At 41.2% G+C, this 21324-nt stretch overlaps 1 protein-coding gene across 1 annotated transcript in view; it reads left to right on the plus strand.

The window, feature by feature from the left end:
- Nucleotides 1-416: 416 nt before the first annotated feature.
- The window catches only part of LOC140231040 (ras-like protein family member 12), a 74386-nt gene continuing 53478 nt past the window's right edge, over nucleotides 417-21324 (plus strand). The window contains exon 1 of the mRNA XM_072311195.1: nucleotides 417-534. Within this exon, the coding sequence (XP_072167296.1) occupies nucleotides 417-534 (118 nt within the window). The remainder of the gene's footprint in view (nucleotides 535-21324) is intronic.

Consider the following 21324-nt stretch of genomic DNA (forward strand, 5'->3'; position numbering starts at 1 on the left):
AGACGGCAAATATCCGCAGGTGAACTTTACATTATACGAAAATAGCAGCACACTGTCTGCCGCTCACCACGGAAGAACCTCAACGCGATATTCCTGTTAACAGACAGGTAACACTACCTGGATTTACCCCGTACGGGAAGCCGGTATCACATGTTGTGTAGCTTTTTTCCTTAACTTCAATACTACAAGCAGGTATATTTTCATATGGTCATTTAAGCGATGTATAATAACGGAAGGCGGCATTCCATGTGATCGCACACGCAAACTTTACCCTCTGCTACTGTGGATGTTTTGTGACCACAGTGACCAATGAGTTGATGACCCTTTTCTGTGACCAATCCGAGGACGCATTTTGTACGACATACATATCTGCACATCTTACCAACGTCGTGGGTGATCCACTTTTCCGGGTCTAAATGCACGAGAACTCCAAGATGACGTCACGTAATATACGTCACCGTAGCAACGGGACAGTCGGCATGATTCCCGAGTGCAAGATCGCTCTGCTGGGTAGTCCCGGAGTCGGGAAATCAGGTGAGATAATCATAAACATTTAAATATGTATACGTGTGTGTCTGTGCGTCTGTGTCTGTCTGTTTGTCTGAGTCTGTCCGTCTGTCCGTCTGTCTTTCTGTGTCGATGTATGTGGGCCAGGGCCTGATAGCTGATATTAAGTAAGCAAACATACGGGCATTCAAAGAACCATGATGAGGACACTCATTGTCACATGAACACACAGGCGCACAAAGCACACACAAGACGCGGACACACACACACACAAACAAACACCACATGATTTCCCAGCAAAATATGGTAACAGCAGAACAGTAATGAGGCATCACTGCTGAAAGTAGAGTTTGATTTATTTCATTTTGTATTGACTTCATTAGGAATCATTGTATCAATTATCAATTATCAATTATCAAATGAAAGAAGATGAAGGAAAAACACTTTGTATTCTCTCACACCTTTTCTGCAGCAGGGAACGATGAAAATCTAGGAAGGGTGGAATAAATGTTATTCATCACACATCAAAATCGAATTCATGAAAGTTCTGTGATTTGTTGAGAGCCAGAAGGTGTTGATTCCCCCTAAAAATAGTCTATATATGGGACATTTACACCTTTCTGCCTCTGAATCGATTAGGGTCTTGTTTGTGTAACGTGGTATGGTAGCAACACGATCAAGCAGACGTGATGTAGCAGTAAACCATGAATGTCGTTGAGCTGCTGTTACAAACGACCTAGTCACATGAGTTATATTTCTGTGATCAGACCTTTCGACTGCAGGCGTATGACGGGGTGCACGTATTAATGACTACTCGTGTGTACAGGATGTGACACGCGGATTTATTTTGACACACTTGATGTATGTCCACCATCGTTTATCATTGCAACCAAAACAGCAGCGCGCTACGAAAATAACCAGGACGTGACAACTCAATGCTTTTCTCTAATAGCTTTCTCTTTCTGTTTCTCCCACACTCCACCACACAAGCACAAATTCACATACGAACATACGCACACGCACGCACACACACACACACACACACACACGTACACCGCACAACATACACACACATACGCAACTGACTTGTAAATACGTTTACATTGTAATACCACTTCGTATTAGTAATTAGCTGTACAGCATGCACAAAGATTATTGTGGATGTTTTCTACCTGTTCATTACATTTATTATGTCCATTCAGAGCAGTAGGCTACCCCCAGAATATGAGGCCATAATTTCTTTCTTTTTATTTTTGCTACCATTTAGATTTTTTTTTTCTGTATTTCCATGGTCCTAACTCTGCACATGGCTGGCATATAAGAGAATATACAACGCTGACTGAGTGTCGTATTCAACATAGGAATGAAATTTCATCTTGAGGATTTTTTTAGAATACAATTCCGTATACATTTCATGATTATCAAGTATGGTTTAAAAGACGACTTCTAGTCGTTAAGTATAAAAAGTATAAAGCGTGTCATTAATGAGTACCATTTACAGTGACATAATCATTGCGTGTTGTGACACCATGCTGGATGAGTTATGAATTAAGAGCGTGACCATGGGGACACTGTTGTATACCATCTACAGTTTAGGAGGAGGAAACCGACACTCCAAGCAGCGATGCGTTACATTCAATTCAATTCAAATTTTATTCCATTTTTTTTTTCGAAAAGAACATAGACATTTCACTTTCCTTGGTAACAGAGTATAAAGGTTGCATATGCAAAACAAAGTAAACTGAGAAGAATATAATTGTGGAACCTTTGTAGTAATAATACGTTGTCATGAGAACTGAAGTGATAAAGACCCATTATACATGCCCATTACATCTTCATATCAAAGTGTGCAGTATTAAACCATATGACACCAAAGTATCACACACACACACACACACACACACACACGCACGCTCACACATGTGCACTCCTCGCATGCAAGCAAAGTGACAAACACAGAAACACACACACTTATACACACCAAGAAGTATAGGAAGGCGCAGTGCAACTTGGCAAAAAAAAAAAAAAAAAAAAAAAGAAGAACAAGAAGAAGAAGAAAGAAAGAAACAGATTAACATTACGATTAGGTAATTTCCGGAGAGCCCAAAAATTGTTGTAACTTACAGTTTTCCATTGGCTCATAACATATTATCTACGTTGCGTCCTTGAATCTGCATGTGCCATGATGCGGGTTTCACATCATGAGCAGCGTTTAGAGCATCAGTTACACTGTATTTTTATTTCTACGCTCGAGCAGCGATACTTTTCTACACATCAATTTGGCGCCGGAACAAAAGCTCAGAGACAGCAGGCGATATGTGAGTTGGGGGTCTTCGCTCAACGACTGATAACAAAACAAAATGCAAGGTGCAATTTGCTGCACGGTTAGAGACGGGGAGAATGGTGAGGCAGGGGCGAGTTTCTACCACTCCTTTCTCCCTATACCTGCTCACCTGAATTCCACGAACACGTAATGCGTTGTGTTCTGCATGAAAAGTTATAAAGGTGTTACACCATTCTTCTCTTGTTTGGGCAATGGGCAGGGGACCAATTAGCCCCTTGTACAATGACTTATTTTCCTGGCTGAAAAGAACAAGAGTTACACAGCAGGACTGCAGGGCTTCTCGCATGCTTTCCTTTTTGAAGGCTCCCTCCTCCTCGCTCTCTTTATTTCACACAAATACACAACGACAAAAACAGCGCAATTATATCCTTTTATTGGCAGAAACAGTTTACTCCAGGTCATGTCGCTGGTCTTGGATGTGTTCGTACACACCTCGTTTTTCCAATAGAAGTAATGAACAGGTCTCTTTACAGGAGTGACCATAAGTCTCATTACATGCGTCCATATATCAACAAACCCACGGATACAGACAGGTAGGTAACTTGCGATTGGCATCGAGCGCTCAAAAGCATCAAACTAATTTCGACATTTATACATTCACACATTGATTGATTATACGCTCATATTCTATATGGAAACATGCATGCATGCATGCACAATGTGTACATAAACATTGGTACGTTTGGCTCTCCCGTCTCCCGGGTCTCACCAAGGCACTGGAGTTTTTACGCCGTAAGACTTTATCAGAGGCAAGTCGAGATTGGATTTATCTCTGAACAGGCAAAAAGACCCCCCCCCCCCCCAAAAAAAAACAAAACAAAACAAAACAAAACAAAACAAAAACAACAACAAAAACAACAACAACAACAACAAAACAAAACAAAACAAAACAAAACAAAAACAAAAACAAAAACAAAAACAAAACAAAAACAAAAACAAAGCAAAACACAATTTTAAACGAAATAAGCAAACCTTTTATCCATGAATAATACTTGACTGATCTTAGTTTAGTCAGAGAGGGCAACCCTCTAATTGTAACACTTTACGGATTCTCTTTGAGTCTTATTGGCCATCGGTAACAGAGTCATCGCTTGAATTTGCTCTCGTCTTTGTCGCGAGATGAAATTGAACTGATTACCACAGCCTAGTTCCGTCGTCCAGTGAAGATTGAACGCAAGATATGATTGTCAGAAATAATGAGCTGCATGGGTTCAGTCTCGGCATGGTGTACTTTGTGTGACGAGAGCTTTGGAAGGAGGGTAATGAACTTGGTCAGTTGTCATTCGTGGGAAAAAATCTACGCGACAGCCATAAGTGTGTCGTAGCATTCTTCACTTTCTATTTAATGTTGTTTTGTTGCAAAATTAATCGTCGACAATGTTTTGGTGGTTTTTTTTAAGTTTAAGTCAGGCATCAGTTGAACAACTTTATTATTCACCCTATATAAGCAAAGCAACCTGTCATCTCAACATATGTTGCTTTTTTTTTCAATGATAGAATACATTCTAAAAACTGATATACCTCAGGCGAGTCGTGAAAACGGAAAGCAATAGCACTACTGTAAAACATGATATATTCGCGAATTGGAGCCGACGGCCTTTTTTGTGGCATGATATTTTCGCGAACTGCCTCTGGCATTCAATGCATATAGCGTAGACAAGGACTTTCGCGTGCATTTTAATTTCGCGAATCTTGGCGCTTGCGACATTCGCGAAATTAAAATGCACGCGAACATTCCTCGTTTTACAGTATCTGAAACCCCCGTATCTTGTAGAGGGAAGGGAGACTTCACCCATTTCTTGCTCCCCCCTTCTCTCTCCTAGGTGATAGAAAGGTGTGAGGTTCTCATCTTGCGCTCGTCACCCTTTGTCAGCAAACCACAAGCAGCCTTGCGTTTTGAATACATGTACATGAATTGTATTACAATGTAACCCGGACAGACGTGCATCGCGTGTGACTCCAGTAAAACAGTAACGCCTCATCAGAGGAAAGGGTCCACCTAAGTCCATGTGTCCACGTGGACGCCAGCTCTTTTTGACGTATCCATGGAACGTCACTGTATTGGTATTACTTAAATCCATGCTTCCCAACCAATGGGCCCTGAAGCTCCTTCAGGGGGGTCGCGATGTCGGCCAAAAATTAGGTAAAAAGATTCGTATTCGATCAAGCTAAAGGAGCTAAAGTGGGCCTCGGGGTAAAAAAAAAAAAAAAAAAATGAGAATCGCGGGCTTAAATGACTGCTATATTTTGTGTGATTCTCAAAGCTTTTGACCGATTTCGCAGAAATGACATATTAATACGTGTTTACTGAACTGATGTTATAGTGTGTCACATGCCACCGAAACATCTTCTTTTATATGAAGTATGCATCCCTTAAGCGATATTAGTATGTGAAGAATATTACTTGAACGTTGGTGTCTGGAGTGTTAAGGTCATTCTTGTAGACTTGAGAGAGCTGTATATAAATCTTGCTCACTTTGCAAAATTCGCCCGAAAACGCGTGAAAACATCGTAAACAATTTGCCGACTTTCGGAAAGGGTTTTATGTTATGACAGGTTATATCAAGGCTTTGTAGAATTCTTTTGATTGATTGCAACTTGATGCTGACATCATAACTTTGAGGAAAAAAGACAAACGAATTATGAAGTGATGAGAGACTGGTTATCGCCGATGGTAATGGAAAGGTCGTGTCAACTTCATGGGTGAGGGTGTTCGATTAAAGAGCTTGTAGTGATGTCTCGCATTACAAATATATTTTATTCATACACACACAGACACCACGCAGGCACACACACACATACACAAAATACATACATACATACATACATACATACATATACATAGTGCCTACATAATCGTATTTATGATTTATAACATTATGTACCTGCAGCTCTGCAGGTGAGTATTAATCAGGTGATTTAATGAAGCACACTATTTGTAATTCAATTTTGAATTGCTTCCTTTTTTTCTTTTGGTATGAGTAATTATGAAGCGCTAGTTCTATTATAAGTATATTTTATATGAAAATGGCAATGAATGAAAACAATAACTCGCATAAAATGAGTTTGTCGTCTCCCTCTCATATTTTTATCAACTCTCGGGTCGTATATGACCGAAGAGATCGAGTCTCCAATTTGTTCATCTTCTCAGAGCGAGGTCATGGATTGATGCGTGCGCGTCACTCATTCACAACGTGTGTGCAGATTGGCGGCATGCCTGCGTCCTCACTGCGACCCTGGTTCTCATCAGGTGTGCAGACCCCGTGTAGAGCCAGATGTTATTAGTAACCCAACGTGCAATTGAAGCAAAAAGGGAGCCAGTTTAGCGATGCCGTAATCTCGACCAGGCCGTGCATAGGCAGGGCAGGGCGGAGGAACTGTGTCGAAATGATTAGCGTTGCCGTCAATGTCAGTTCCACTCTCACATTCCCGTCAATTAGCATCCAGCCAACATCTGCCCATGTGCGCAGGGCTGAGGGATATCGACGCTGCAGCATGAATGGGAACGTGGTATTTTATCTATGGACCTCAAAACTGCTGGTAAGATATTGGTAATAACGCAATGCAGTAACAAAAAAGAAACAACAACAACAACAACATTATTTTGAACACAAAAATTTACAAAAATTGGCAACACATTGAAAAGGCGAAACCCTGACGCATATATTTATAATGAAATTCCGTCGAAGTTACTCATTGTTTGTCAATAAAGCAATATGTTTAGGAGAGGCCTACTTCTGCGGGGTTGCAGAATTGACCTAATTTGTCGCTGAAAGAATTCCAGTAGCCGTTCTTTGGTTTCTTCGAGCCTTTGCACGAAACAAAATAAATCGGCAGTCATTCCTGAAGTGGGATCGAATCTGAAATGTAGAGTCAACATTTATTACAAAATTAACGCACCGTTTTATGTACCATTCAACAATCATTTTATCACTATTGGTGCAAAGAAATGGTCCCGCTTTATCTTGCGACATTAGCTGCGTTTGACGGTGACCTTTGAAGAGCGGTTCATTGCGTACGTGAAAATTTGTCCCGTTCGTTTACATACCGTGTTCTGAAATGCGTGATCCAAAAGACTGCCATAAAACTGTTGACGGAAGGCTTCCTTTTCAGTGATTAATGGGACGGCGTAGCAAGAAATGACAGCAGTCAGCCCCGACTTCCAAGTTCATCATCGTCAAAACACCAACAAATGTGTCATAAATGATAATATATGCGTTTATCTCATTGTAGGCAGATAACCTCATTATGGCTTTGTTTAGTCTTAACTCTGTATGTATGTGTGTGTGCGTGTGTGTGTGCTCTATACACGGGCCAGCGCATACCTCTCAAACGAAAGATGTATAAGATCTTGGTGATGGAAGTGGATTTCATGAACAGCTGTTTGAGACTTGTCGTGTATGATTGATTATGGAGTGAATGAAAGTGGACTAAGAGCACGATAGTCGAGAGTTAAAATGTGGAAGAATTTGTTCTCGTTCTCGTCATCATAATATTTATCTATTCATCAAGTTTTCCAAATTCATGATTCTCTTCCGTCGAGATGTTTTCATTGCAACTGATTGACAAATTGCCCTACATCGACGTAAATAAGCACTGAATTGATCAGTGTTTTAGTAGTAGCCATGATAAAAAATCATGGGCGTACATACTCGAGCAGGATTTGAACCTACGACCTCCTGATCACCGGACAGGCGTCATCTCCACTAGACCACCGAGCTTTCGCCCGAAAGCAAGTGTTGGTTCTAATCCTTATAGCATGCAGCGGGTACTGCTTTGTTATTCAAATTCATGATTCTCTTCCGTCGAGATGTTTTCATTGCAACTGATTGACAAATTGCCCTACATCGACGTAAATAAGCACTGAATTGATCAGTGTTTTAGTAGTAGCCATGATAAAAAAATCATGGGCGTACATACTCGAGCAGGATTTGAACCTACGACCTCCTGATCACCGGACAGGCGTCATCTCCACTAGACCACCGAGCTTTCGCCCGAAAGCAAGTGTTGGTTCTAATCCTTATAGCATGCAGCGGGTACTGCTTTGTTATTCAAATTCATGATTCTCTTCCGTCGAGATGTTTTCATTGCAACTGATTGACAAATTGCCCTACATCGACGTAAATAAGCACTGAATTGATCAGTGTTTTAGTAGTAGCCATGATAAAAAAATCATGGGCGTACATACTCGAGCAGGATTTGAACCTACGACCTCCTGATCACCGGACAGGCGTCATCTCCACTAGACCACCGAGCTTTCGCCCGAAAGCAAGTGTTGGTTCTAATCCTTATAGCATGCAGCGGGTACTGCTTTGTTATTCAAATTCATGATTCTCTTCCGTCGAGATGTTTTCATTGCAACTGATTGACAAATTGCCCTACATCGACGTAAATAAGCACTGAATTGATCAGTGTTTTAGTAGTAGCCATGATAAAAAAATCATGGGCGTACATACTCGAGCAGGATTTGAACCTACGACCTCCTGATCACCGGACAGGCGTCATCTCCACTAGACCACCGAGCTTTCGCCCGAAAGCAAGTGTTGGTTCTAATCCTTATAGCATGCAGCGGGTACTGCTTTGTTATTCAAATTCATGATTCTCTTCCGTCGAGATGTTTTCATTGCAACTGATTGACAAATTGCCCTACATCGACGTAAATAAGCACTGAATTGATCAGTGTTTTAGTAGTAGCCATGATAAAAAAATCATGGGCGTACATACTCGAGCAGGATTTGAACCTACGACCTCCTGATCACCGGACAGGCGTCATCTCCACTAGACCACCGAGCTTTCGCCCGAAAGCAAGTGTTGGTTCTAATCCTTATAGCATGCAGCGGGTACTGCTTTGTTATTCAAATTCATGATTCTCTTCCGTCGAGATGTTTTCATTGCAACTGATTGACAAATTGCCCTACATCGACGTAAATAAGCACTGAATTGATCAGTGTTTTAGTAGTAGCCATGATAAAAAAAAATCATGGGCGTACATACTCGAGCAGGATTTGAACCTACGACCTCCTGATCACCGGACAGGCGTCATCTCCACTAGACCACCGAGCTTTCGCCCGAAAGCAAGTGTTGGTTCTAATCCTTATAGCATGCAGCGGGTACTGCTTTGTTATTCAAATTCATGATTCTCTTCCGTCGAGATGTTTTCATTGCAACTGATTGACAAATTGCCCTACATCGACGTAAATAAGCACTGAATTGATCAGTGTTTTAGTAGTAGCCATGATAAAAAAATCATATTTACGTCGATGTAGGGCAATTTGTCAATCAGTTGCAATGAAAACATCTCGACGGAAGAGAATCATGAATTTGAATAACAAAGCAGTACCCGCTGCATGCTATAAGGATTAGAACCAACACTTGCTTTCGGGCGAAAGCTCGGTGGTCTAGTGGAGATGACGCCTGTCCGGTGATCAGGAGGTCGTAGGTTCAAATCCTGCTCGAGTATGTACGCCCATGATTTTTTTATCATGGCTACTACTAAAACACTGATCAATTCAGTGCTTATTTACGTCGATGTAGGGCAATTTGTCAATCAGTTGCAATGAAAACATCTCGACGGAAGAGAATCATGAATTTGAATAACAAAGCAGTACCCGCTGCATGCTATAAGGATTAGAACCAACACTTGCTTTCGGGCGAAAGCTCGGTGGTCTAGTGGAGATGACGCCTGTCCGGTGATCAGGAGGTCGTAGGTTCAAATCCTGCTCGAGTATGTACGCCCATGATTTTTTTATCATGGCTACTACTAAAACACTGATCAATTCAGTGCTTATTTACGTCGATGTAGGGCAATTTGTCAATCAGTTGCAATGAAAACATCTCGACGGAAGAGAATCATGAATTTGAATAACAAAGCAGTACCCGCTGCATGCTATAAGGATTAGAACCAACACTTGCTTTCGGGCGAAAGCTCGGTGGTCTAGTGGAGATGACGCCTGTCCGGTGATCAGGAGGTCGTAGGTTCAAATCCTGCTCGAGTATGTACGCCCATGATTTTTTTATCATGGCTACTACTAAAACACTGATCAATTCAGTGCTTATTTACGTCGATGTAGGGCAATTTGTCAATCAGTTGCAATGAAAACATCTCGACGGAAGAGAATCATGAATTTGAATAACAAAGCAGTACCCGCTGCATGCTATAAGGATTAGAACCAACACTTGCTTTCGGGCGAAAGCTCGGTGGTCTAGTGGAGATGACGCCTGTCCGGTGATCAGGAGGTCGTAGGTTCAAATCCTGCTCGAGTATGTACGCCCATGATTTTTTTTATCATGGCTACTACTAAAACACTGATCAATTCAGTGCTTATTTACGTCGATGTAGGGCAATTTGTCAATCAGTTGCAATGAAAACATCTCGACGGAAGAGAATCATGAATTTGAATAACAAAGCAGTACCCGCTGCATGCTATAAGGATTAGAACCAACACTTGCTTTCGGGCGAAAGCTCGGTGGTCTAGTGGAGATGACGCCTGTCCGGTGATCAGGAGGTCGTAGGTTCAAATCCTGCTCGAGTATGTACGCCCATGATTTTTTTATCATGGCTACTACTAAAACACTGATCAATTCAGTGCTTATTTACGTCGATGTAGGGCAATTTGTCAATCAGTTGCAATGAAAACATCTCGACGGAAGAGAATCATGAATTTGAATAACAAAGCAGTACCCGCTGCATGCTATAAGGATTAGAACCAACACTTGCTTTCGGGCGAAAGCTCGGTGGTCTAGTGGAGATGACGCCTGTCCGGTGATCAGGAGGTCGTAGGTTCAAATCCTGCTCGAGTATGTACGCCCATGATTTTTTTATCATGGCTACTACTAAAACACTGATCAATTCAGTGCTTATTTACGTCGATGTAGGGCAATTTGTCAATCAGTTGCAATGAAAACATCTCGACGGAAGAGAATCATGAATTTGAATAACAAAGCAGTACCCGCTGCATGCTATAAGGATTAGAACCAACACTTGCTTTCGGGCGAAAGCTCGGTGGTCTAGTGGAGATGACGCCTGTCCGGTGATCAGGAGGTCGTAGGTTCAAATCCTGCTCGAGTATGTACGCCCATGATTTTTTTATCATGGCTACTACTAAAACACTGATCAATTCAGTGCTTATTTACGTCGATGTAGGGCAATTTGTCAATCAGTTGCAATGAAAACATCTCGACGGAAGAGAATCATGAATTTGAATAACAAAGCAGTACCCGCTGCATGCTATAAGGATTAGAACCAACACTTGCTTTCGGGCGAAAGCTCGGTGGTCTAGTGGAGATGACGCCTGTCCGGTGATCAGGAGGTCGTAGGTTCAAATCCTGCTCGAGTATGTACGCCCATGATTTTTTTATCATGGCTACTACTAAAACACTGATCAATTCAGTGCTTATTTACGTCGATGTAGGGCAATTTGTCAATCAGTTGCAATGAAAACATCTCGACGGAAGAGAATCATGAATTTGAATAACAAAGCAGTACCCGCTGCATGCTATAAGGATTAGAACCAACACTTGCTTTCGGGCGAAAGCTCGGTGGTCTAGTGGAGATGACGCCTGTCCGGTGATCAGGAGGTCGTAGGTTCAAATCCTGCTCGAGTATGTACGCCCATGATTTTTTATCATGGCTACTACTAAAACACTGATCAATTCAGTGCTTATTTACGTCGATGTAGGGCAATTTGTCAATCAGTTGCAATGAAAACATCTCGACGGAAGAGAATCATGAATTTGAATAACAAAGCAGTACCCGCTGCATGCTATAAGGATTAGAACCAACACTTGCTTTCGGGCGAAAGCTCGGTGGTCTAGTGGAGATGACGCCTGTCCGGTGATCAGGAGGTCGTAGGTTCAAATCCTGCTCGAGTATGTACGCCCATGATTTTTTTATCATGGCTACTACTAAAACACTGATCAATTCAGTGCTTATTTACGTCGATGTAGGGCAATTTGTCAATCAGTTGCAATGAAAACATCTCGACGGAAGAGAATCATGAATTTGAATAACAAAGCAGTACCCGCTGCATGCTATAAGGATTAGAACCAACACTTGCTTTCGGGCGAAAGCTCGGTGGTCTAGTGGAGATGACGCCTGTCCGGTGATCAGGAGGTCGTAGGTTCAAATCCTGCTCGAGTATGTACGCCCATGATTTTTTTATCATGGCTACTACTAAAACACTGATCAATTCAGTGCTTATTTACGTCGATGTAGGGCAATTTGTCAATCAGTTGCAATGAAAACATCTCGACGGAAGAGAATCATGAATTTGAATAACAAAGCAGTACCCGCTGCATGCTATAAGGATTAGAACCAACACTTGCTTTCGGGCGAAAGCTCGGTGGTCTAGTGGAGATGACGCCTGTCCGGTGATCAGGAGGTCGTAGGTTCAAATCCTGCTCGAGTATGTACGCCCATGATTTTTTTTATCATGGCTACTACTAAAACACTGATCAATTCAGTGCTTATTTACGTCGATGTAGGGCAATTTGTCAATCAGTTGCAATGAAAACATCTCGACGGAAGAGAATCATGAATTTGAATAACAAAGCAGTACCCGCTGCATGCTATAAGGATTAGAACCAACACTTGCTTTCGGGCGAAAGCTCGGTGGTCTAGTGGAGATGACGCCTGTCCGGTGATCAGGAGGTCGTAGGTTCAAATCCTGCTCGAGTATGTACGCCCATGATTTTTTTATCATGGCTACTACTAAAACACTGATCAATTCAGTGCTTATTTACGTCGATGTAGGGCAATTTGTCAATCAGTTGCAATGAAAACATCTCGACGGAAGAGAATCATGAATTTGAATAACAAAGCAGTACCCGCTGCATGCTATAAGGATTAGAACCAACACTTGCTTTCGGGCGAAAGCTCGGTGGTCTAGTGGAGATGACGCCTGTCCGGTGATCAGGAGGTCGTAGGTTCAAATCCTGCTCGAGTATGTACGCCCATGATTTTTTTATCATGGCTACTACTAAAACACTGATCAATTCAGTGCTTATTTACGTCGATGTAGGGCAATTTGTCAATCAGTTGCAATGAAAACATCTCGACGGAAGAGAATCATGAATTTGAATAACAAAGCAGTACCCGCTGCATGCTATAAGGATTAGAACCAACACTTGCTTTCGGGCGAAAGCTCGGTGGTCTAGTGGAGATGACGCCTGTCCGGTGATCAGGAGGTCGTAGGTTCAAATCCTGCTCGAGTATGTACGCCCATGATTTTTTATCATGGCTACTACTAAAACACTGATCAATTCAGTGCTTATTTACGTCGATGTAGGGCAATTTGTCAATCAGTTGCAATGAAAACATCTCGACGGAAGAGAATCATGAATTTGAATAACAAAGCAGTACCCGCTGCATGCTATAAGGATTAGAACCAACACTTGCTTTCGGGCGAAAGCTCGGTGGTCTAGTGGAGATGACGCCTGTCCGGTGATCAGGAGGTCGTAGGTTCAAATCCTGCTCGAGTATGTACGCCCATGATTTTTTTATCATGGCTACTACTAAAACACTGATCAATTCAGTGCTTATTTACGTCGATGTAGGGCAATTTGTCAATCAGTTGCAATGAAAACATCTCGACGGAAGAGAATCATGAATTTGAATAACAAAGCAGTACCCGCTGCATGCTATAAGGATTAGAACCAACACTTGCTTTCGGGCGAAAGCTCGGTGGTCTAGTGGAGATGACGCCTGTCCGGTGATCAGGAGGTCGTAGGTTCAAATCCTGCTCGAGTATGTACGCCCATGATTTTTTATCATGGCTACTACTAAAACACTGATCAATTCAGTGCTTATTTACGTCGATGTAGGGCAATTTGTCAATCAGTTGCAATGAAAACATCTCGACGGAAGAGAATCATGAATTTGAATAACAAAGCAGTACCCGCTGCATGCTATAAGGATTAGAACCAACACTTGCTTTCGGGCGAAAGCTCGGTGGTCTAGTGGAGATGACGCCTGTCCGGTGATCAGGAGGTCGTAGGTTCAAATCCTGCTCGAGTATGTACGCCCATGATTTTTTTATCATGGCTACTACTAAAACACTGATCAATTCAGTGCTTATTTACGTCGATGTAGGGCAATTTGTCAATCAGTTGCAATGAAAACATCTCGACGGAAGAGAATCATGAATTTGAATAACAAAGCAGTACCCGCTGCATGCTATAAGGATTAGAACCAACACTTGCTTTCGGGCGAAAGCTCGGTGGTCTAGTGGAGATGACGCCTGTCCGGTGATCAGGAGGTCGTAGGTTCAAATCCTGCTCGAGTATGTACGCCCATGATTTTTTTTTATCATGGCTACTACTAAAACACTGATCAATTCAGTGCTTATTTACGTCGATGTAGGGCAATTTGTCAATCAGTTGCAATGAAAACATCTCGACGGAAGAGAATCATGAATTTGAATAACAAAGCAGTACCCGCTGCATGCTATAAGGATTAGAACCAACACTTGCTTTCGGGCGAAAGCTCGGTGGTCTAGTGGAGATGACGCCTGTCCGGTGATCAGGAGGTCGTAGGTTCAAATCCTGCTCGAGTATGTACGCCCATGATTTTTTTATCATGGCTACTACTAAAACACTGATCAATTCAGTGCTTATTTACGTCGATGTAGGGCAATTTGTCAATCAGTTGCAATGAAAACATCTCGACGGAAGAGAATCATGAATTTGAATAACAAAGCAGTACCCGCTGCATGCTATAAGGATTAGAACCAACACTTGCTTTCGGGCGAAAGCTCGGTGGTCTAGTGGAGATGACGCCTGTCCGGTGATCAGGAGGTCGTAGGTTCAAATCCTGCTCGAGTATGTACGCCCATGATTTTTTTATCATGGCTACTACTAAAACACTGATCAATTCAGTGCTTATTTACGTCGATGTAGGGCAATTTGTCAATCAGTTGCAATGAAAACATCTCGACGGAAGAGAATCATGAATTTGAATAACAAAGCAGTACCCGCTGCATGCTATAAGGATTAGAACCAACACTTGCTTTCGGGCGAAAGCTCGGTGGTCTAGTGGAGATGACGCCTGTCCGGTGATCAGGAGGTCGTAGGTTCAAATCCTGCTCGAGTATGTACGCCCATGATTTTTTTATCATGGCTACTACTAAAACACTGATCAATTCAGTGCTTATTTACGTCGATGTAGGGCAATTTGTCAATCAGTTGCAATGAAAACATCTCGACGGAAGAGAATCATGAATTTGAATAACAAAGCAGTACCCGCTGCATGCTATAAGGATTAGAACCAACACTTGCTTTCGGGCGAAAGCTCGGTGGTCTAGTGGAGATGACGCCTGTCCGGTGATCAGGAGGTCGTAGGTTCAAATCCTGCTCGAGTATGTACGCCCATGATTTTTTTATCATGGCTACTACTAAAACACTGATCAATTCAGTGCTTATTTACGTCGATGTAGGGCAATTTGTCAATCAGTTGCAATGAAAACATCTCGACGGAAGAGAATCATGAATTTGAATAACAAAGCAGTACCCGCTGCATGCTATAAGGATTAGAACCAACACTTGCTTTCGGGCGAAAGCTCGGTGGTCTAGTGGAGATGACGCCTGTCCGGTGATCAGGAGGTCGTAGGTTCAAATCCTGCTCGAGTATGTACGCCCATGATTTTTTTATCATGGCTACTACTAAAACACTGATCAATTCAGTGCTTATTTACGTCGATGTAGGGCAATTTGTCAATCAGTTGCAATGAAAACATCTCGACGGAAGAGAATCATGAATTTGAATAACAAAGCAGTACCCGCTGCATGCTATAAGGATTAGAACCAACACTTGCTTTCGGGCGAAAGCTCGGTGGTCTAGTGGAGATGACGCCTGTCCGGTGATCAGGAGGTCGTAGGTTCAAATCCTGCTCGAGTATGTACGCCCATGATTTTTTTATCATGGCTACTACTAAAACACTGATCAATTCAGTGCTTATTTACGTCGATGTAGGGCAATTTGTCAATCAGTTGCAATGAAAACATCTCGACGGAAGAGAATCATGAATTTGAATAACAAAGCAGTACCCGCTGCATGCTATAAGGATTAGAACCAACACTTGCTTTCGGGCGAAAGCTCGGTGGTCTAGTGGAGATGACGCCTGTCCGGTGATCAGGAGGTCGTAGGTTCAAATCCTGCTCGAGTATGTACGCCCATGATTTTTTTATCATGGCTACTACTAAAACACTGATCAATTCAGTGCTTATTTACGTCGATGTAGGGCAATTTGTCAATCAGTTGCAATGAAAACATCTCGACGGAAGAGAATCATGAATTTGAATAACAAAGCAGTACCCGCTGCATGCTATAAGGATTAGAACCAACACTTGCTTTCGGGCGAAAGCTCGGTGGTCTAGTGGAGATGACGCCTGTCCGGTGATCAGGAGGTCGTAGGTTCAAATCCTGCTCGAGTATGTACGCCCATGATTTTTTTATCATGGCTACTACTAAAACACTGATCAATTCAGTGCTTATTTACGTCGATGTAGGGCAATTTGTCAATCAGTTGCAATCATCAAGTTTTTATTGTAAATATCTATTTATTTATTTATTTATTCATTCATTCATTCATTAACTTATTTTTGCAGTCTCAAATTCCACTACACATATGATCAACTTGAGGACAATCATTACTAGTATGTCTTTTACTTTTCAGCAGAAAAATTGAATTTTAGTCATTTTGTGCGTGTGTGTGTGCACAAGCAATGGACAATTGTGAGTTGATGACATCATCTGCTCGCTCATTTGCATATTCACAGATTGAAAATTGTTTTGTCACAATCTGCGAATCTTCATTTTCATGATTTCATAACTTCCTCACTTTTTATTCGATTTTCACATTTTGATCAAAGTTTAACTGAAATTTATGCTTGCAAGATTTTACTCTCCCTTTTCCGAGTAACTTTAAATAGGTCCGGACTTTGCCTTTTAAGCCGTCAGTGCTGTGATGGTAGTATATGAGCTCATATAATCATGAGACATTGAAGTACTTCCTTGGTAGCCACATGAAATAATGATTCAAACAAGCAAAAAAAAAAAGATCAACAACAATTGAAGAAGGAAATATTTTGTGTTTTGACTGCTTTCCTTGATGACTGATCGAGGCTGGGGCAGTTCCGTTCCAGATTCTTGGTATCTGGATAGGTGATAGTGACACTTGTCTGTTCTTTGTTTACGTGAAAGTGAGGTACGGGTGGTAGACGTGATGAGCTCTGTGTGGTTTATTTCTTCATGCTGTCCATCGCGTCAAAAGTATGTTTGATGGCAGTTGAAGTAAGCTTACTCATATTCAAAAAAGATCTTAGTTCCTGCCCTGCAAGCTTGCCCTTCACCTCAAATAGTACGTAAGGATAAGTCGTACTTGAAATTGACTATTTGATTGTTCTTTATTCTTGGACACACTGTTCTGAAGGTCGAAATGAGTACAGGATTGTCATTTGTTTTCCTGCGGTCATAATATTCTTCACATCCTTCGGGGAATCATTTTCTTGAGACGATAAAATTTCTTGAGACGCGTCGTGGTTTATTGCCAACTCGTCAACATGGCAAAAAGGAATTTGAGGTTGCTGATTGATCCATTTTATCACGCTATGCGGTTTTCGATCCATTTTTTCTTCTTCATCATAAATTTCTGCACTTGTGCTGATTTGTTTTGCTTAGTTCATCCGCTCGAAGCTCCGTCAGCAATATTTAGGCCACTGGAACCACAGAGTTAAGTCATCCAAGCCTGAGGCAAGACTTTCGTCCAAAAGCAATGCCATTTTGAGATGCATAGCTGTTCTTACTGAGATAATCATATGCGGCCCATATCAATACTTAGGTTAACCCTATCATACCCAAAGGGCAAGACCACTGTGTTCATAGTGAGATTCGAGGGCACAGTGGTCCGTTAAGGGTTAAGAGGCTAGACTTTTATCCCTTAATTCATCCCCTCCTTTGCCTTTGGCCCAGTTACGTGACCTTTTCACTGAACTTTAAGGCTCACCTGGGGGGCCTTGCTATGACTGCGTGGCGCACTGCAGACAGAGGGGGCTTTCTGACACCTCCCTGGTATACAAACATGCTCGTTTGAAGAAAGATATTGACGTTGCTGCAAGCAGCTCAAAATCACATCGCTGACGAAGCAGTACAAAGAAAAATATCGTCATATTTCTTCAATCCACTAATCACCTCATTATTTATGCATACAAGCGCACACACCCACATATACCCACTACATGAATAAATTATGTATAGGTCTACTAACTACAAGATGAGACGTGTGTGTATAAATCAATGTGTAAACATATATATTTACACATTATGTATATATTAAGTAGGCCTATATAATTTTTGTTGTACTTATATCTACTGTTAGTTCATGTATTTATTCTCATGCACCTGTCTTTATATTATATATTATGCCTTATTTTTTTATTCACTTATCTGTCTATCTATATATATTTCAGGGCTATTACAGACATACATAATAAACGATAAAGTGCGGGCATATCGTGTCTTCGTGTGTGCGTGTGCGCGCGCGTTTTAAATCCGACTCGAGAGCGTGCCCATCAGTGCGAACGTTTTTCAACGTCGAAATTCACTCTGACGTCTGTCTGTCGCGTGAGCTCCCATGACAGAGCAAGAACCGTTCTAGTTCGACTCTTTTCTGAGAAACGTCCTATTGCAGTATGTACGCTGCGCAGCGATACAAATATATATCTTTTTGACAAGAGGATATAAAGAGAAAAAAAAAAAAGAAATATAGAATGAGGGAAAGATCCCAAATGGGTTCAAATCTCCTCTGGATCTTTCTTCAATCGGCCGTATAGCACCTGTCAGATATCTTTCATCAAGTGCGCCGCACAGTGGGCCAGAATAAGCTCAAAGTGCGCCAAAATTATATTCCGTGGTTTCTTTTTACCCAAATTTGGTGTTTTAGGGTAATCAGGGGCGTAGAATTGATTGAACATAATTTCAAACTCATATGACGTCACTGTGATGCTGTTTTTTCATTGGCTACCAAAAATCTGTCTGTTAATGACGAATAAAGCAATGCAAATCTTAGGCTGTTATTTTTTTCTTTAAAGATTAATTTATCTTTTCACCTTCACTGACACTGCTTATCTACTACCATTGAATACACGATGCTTCCATGTCATAGAAAGTGTATAAACATTCGGGTTTCGTTAAAAGAATCGAATTTATGCTGAAAGTTCCATATTACACACGTACTGCAAAATGATACTGTTGTCCGTGTAAACTAGTTAGAATATAGTTTATGATGTACACTGTACGTTTGGGTGAATTTATTCACTTTATTCTATAGCAGGACATAAATGCGCGATATAAAATCAATCTCCGGTATAGTTCTTATCTCTCTACTTCATATAATAACCTTAGGCCTATGCCATATCAATTCATACAAGCGCAAAAACCATTTTGTCTAATTTAAATGGAAGGATAACAAATTGTGAAGTCAGTAATCAGGAAAATGAAAGGTTATGACTTTTTAGCAGCTAAGAATGAGTCTGCATGCCGTGTATGAAAGTTTACTTGGAAAAGCTAAAATAATAAGATTTTTTTTAATGAAAAATTTATCGAAATCACAATCATATGAAATTATAAATTCATCCGCGTTCCACAGTGATTTTTTTTTTCTCATTAGTCGTCGGAAGCAAAGTTTTTTGCTTCCGACAACCCACAAAGTGTATGGGATCACAGTCTGATGAATCCGACTTGTATTGGTCGCCTATCAGGTCAATGTCAGACATGTCAGGCATGATCCGATGAGGCAAGATCGTCCGATGAGGAATCACGCGAGCAATGTCTGACATTGACCTGCAATCGGATTCACAAACTGCGATACTATACACTTTGCTGAGCGGCCGGAAAGCAACAGTCTTTGCTTCCAACGAGTAGCCGATGAGAATAAAATCTCTGTGTTTTGGTGTTTAACCGTCTATCTGCATATGTCAAGAGTAGCATCGAAGTACATGTATTTAGGTGTTCATACAATATGTATCGCAGTGGGAATAACTATGTTTACAGTAGTGGCTATGACAATATGGACAATATGGCTACATGGCCTTGGCTATGTGCAATTATGTACTCTTTTATCTTCGGAGGAGGGGTCTTTTAGGTGCCGGACTAGCCCTATACATGTATTTTATAACTCTGTTTGCCTCTTATTCAGTGTTATTCATGTTTCTGTGTCTTTAACGTGCGAGAAAAAAATAAATGAATAAAAAAAAAATGCCGCCCTCATGCGGCCCCGTATGATATAACAGCATTCCTAAGCGGCTGCAAGGTTCAAAATAGGCGTAATGTGTCGCGGAAAATCGGCTCTAACACAAAAAGTGGCAAAAGGTGGCAGCCAAATCTGGTATCAGCTTAAAGCTGAGACATCAGGGAATGTGGTGGTAATAGAATTTAGTTGGAAATCCGTAGCAATCTAAACTTTTCATTAGGATATATTAAAAAGACAAATAATTAGCCTCTTTTCCAGGATATCTAGCGTGAAATGTTCGTGAACATTAAGTTTCTTTGCATTTTTATGACTTTCATAACGTAAAATGAACTCTGAGAAATATGTGGGAGAAATTACAGGTTGATATCTCAAAAACTACATGTTGAAATTATTTATTTATTAAAGAGGTTACAATTTGCTTTGAAACTCTTAAAATATTGTATTTTGCTACTTCAGGTAGGAAATATACCCCTTTAATGTACATACCTGATTCAAATATTTTAATGATATATTCTTCAAAGCATTACCTCTCAAGAGCGCATGTCAAAAATTAAAATATCCCAAGTGCCCAAAGTGACTTTTGGCGCACTTTGGTATCTCTCTGGCCCACTGTGCGCCGCAGCCTCCGCTATGTTGCGTTGTGTGTGTGTGTGTGTGTGTCTCGAAATACGGAGGAGCATTCAGACCAGCAATCCAAAATCATTACGTCCATCTGTTCGGGTTCGCAATTCTTAAAATGATCGGCCAGCCCATCATGCGATTCTAAATGCCTTCCAAAAGTTAACTCTGATGAGGCGTACTTGATGAGTTGTTTCGTCTTGATAGAGAAAGAGAATGGTAATGCACCGTATATGCATTTATACTCTTTTACTACATAATATTATGCCAATACACACACACACACACACACACACACACACACACACACACACACACACACACACACACACACACACACACATCTGTATATATATATATATATATATATATATATATCACATATACAGAGAGTGCGGAAATTAGAGAGAAGAGAGAGATTATGGCGATAGATATATAATCTCCGTAATGTTGGAGTATGAAAAGCTGGTATAAAAGAAGGTATGTTTGCTTTCCCGTAGCTCAAGTCGTCTTATTCAATCCAATCCTTGACGTCTTTACGAAAAAAAAAAAAAGTCTGCTGGGTTGAAACGCGTCAATACGCTAAACACTCCTTCTTCCTTTGTGTGTTTC

The sequence above is a fragment of the Diadema setosum genome, chromosome 7 (assembly GCF_964275005.1).
Source record: "Diadema setosum chromosome 7, eeDiaSeto1, whole genome shotgun sequence".
Taxonomy (NCBI): domain Eukaryota; kingdom Metazoa; phylum Echinodermata; class Echinoidea; order Diadematoida; family Diadematidae; genus Diadema; species Diadema setosum.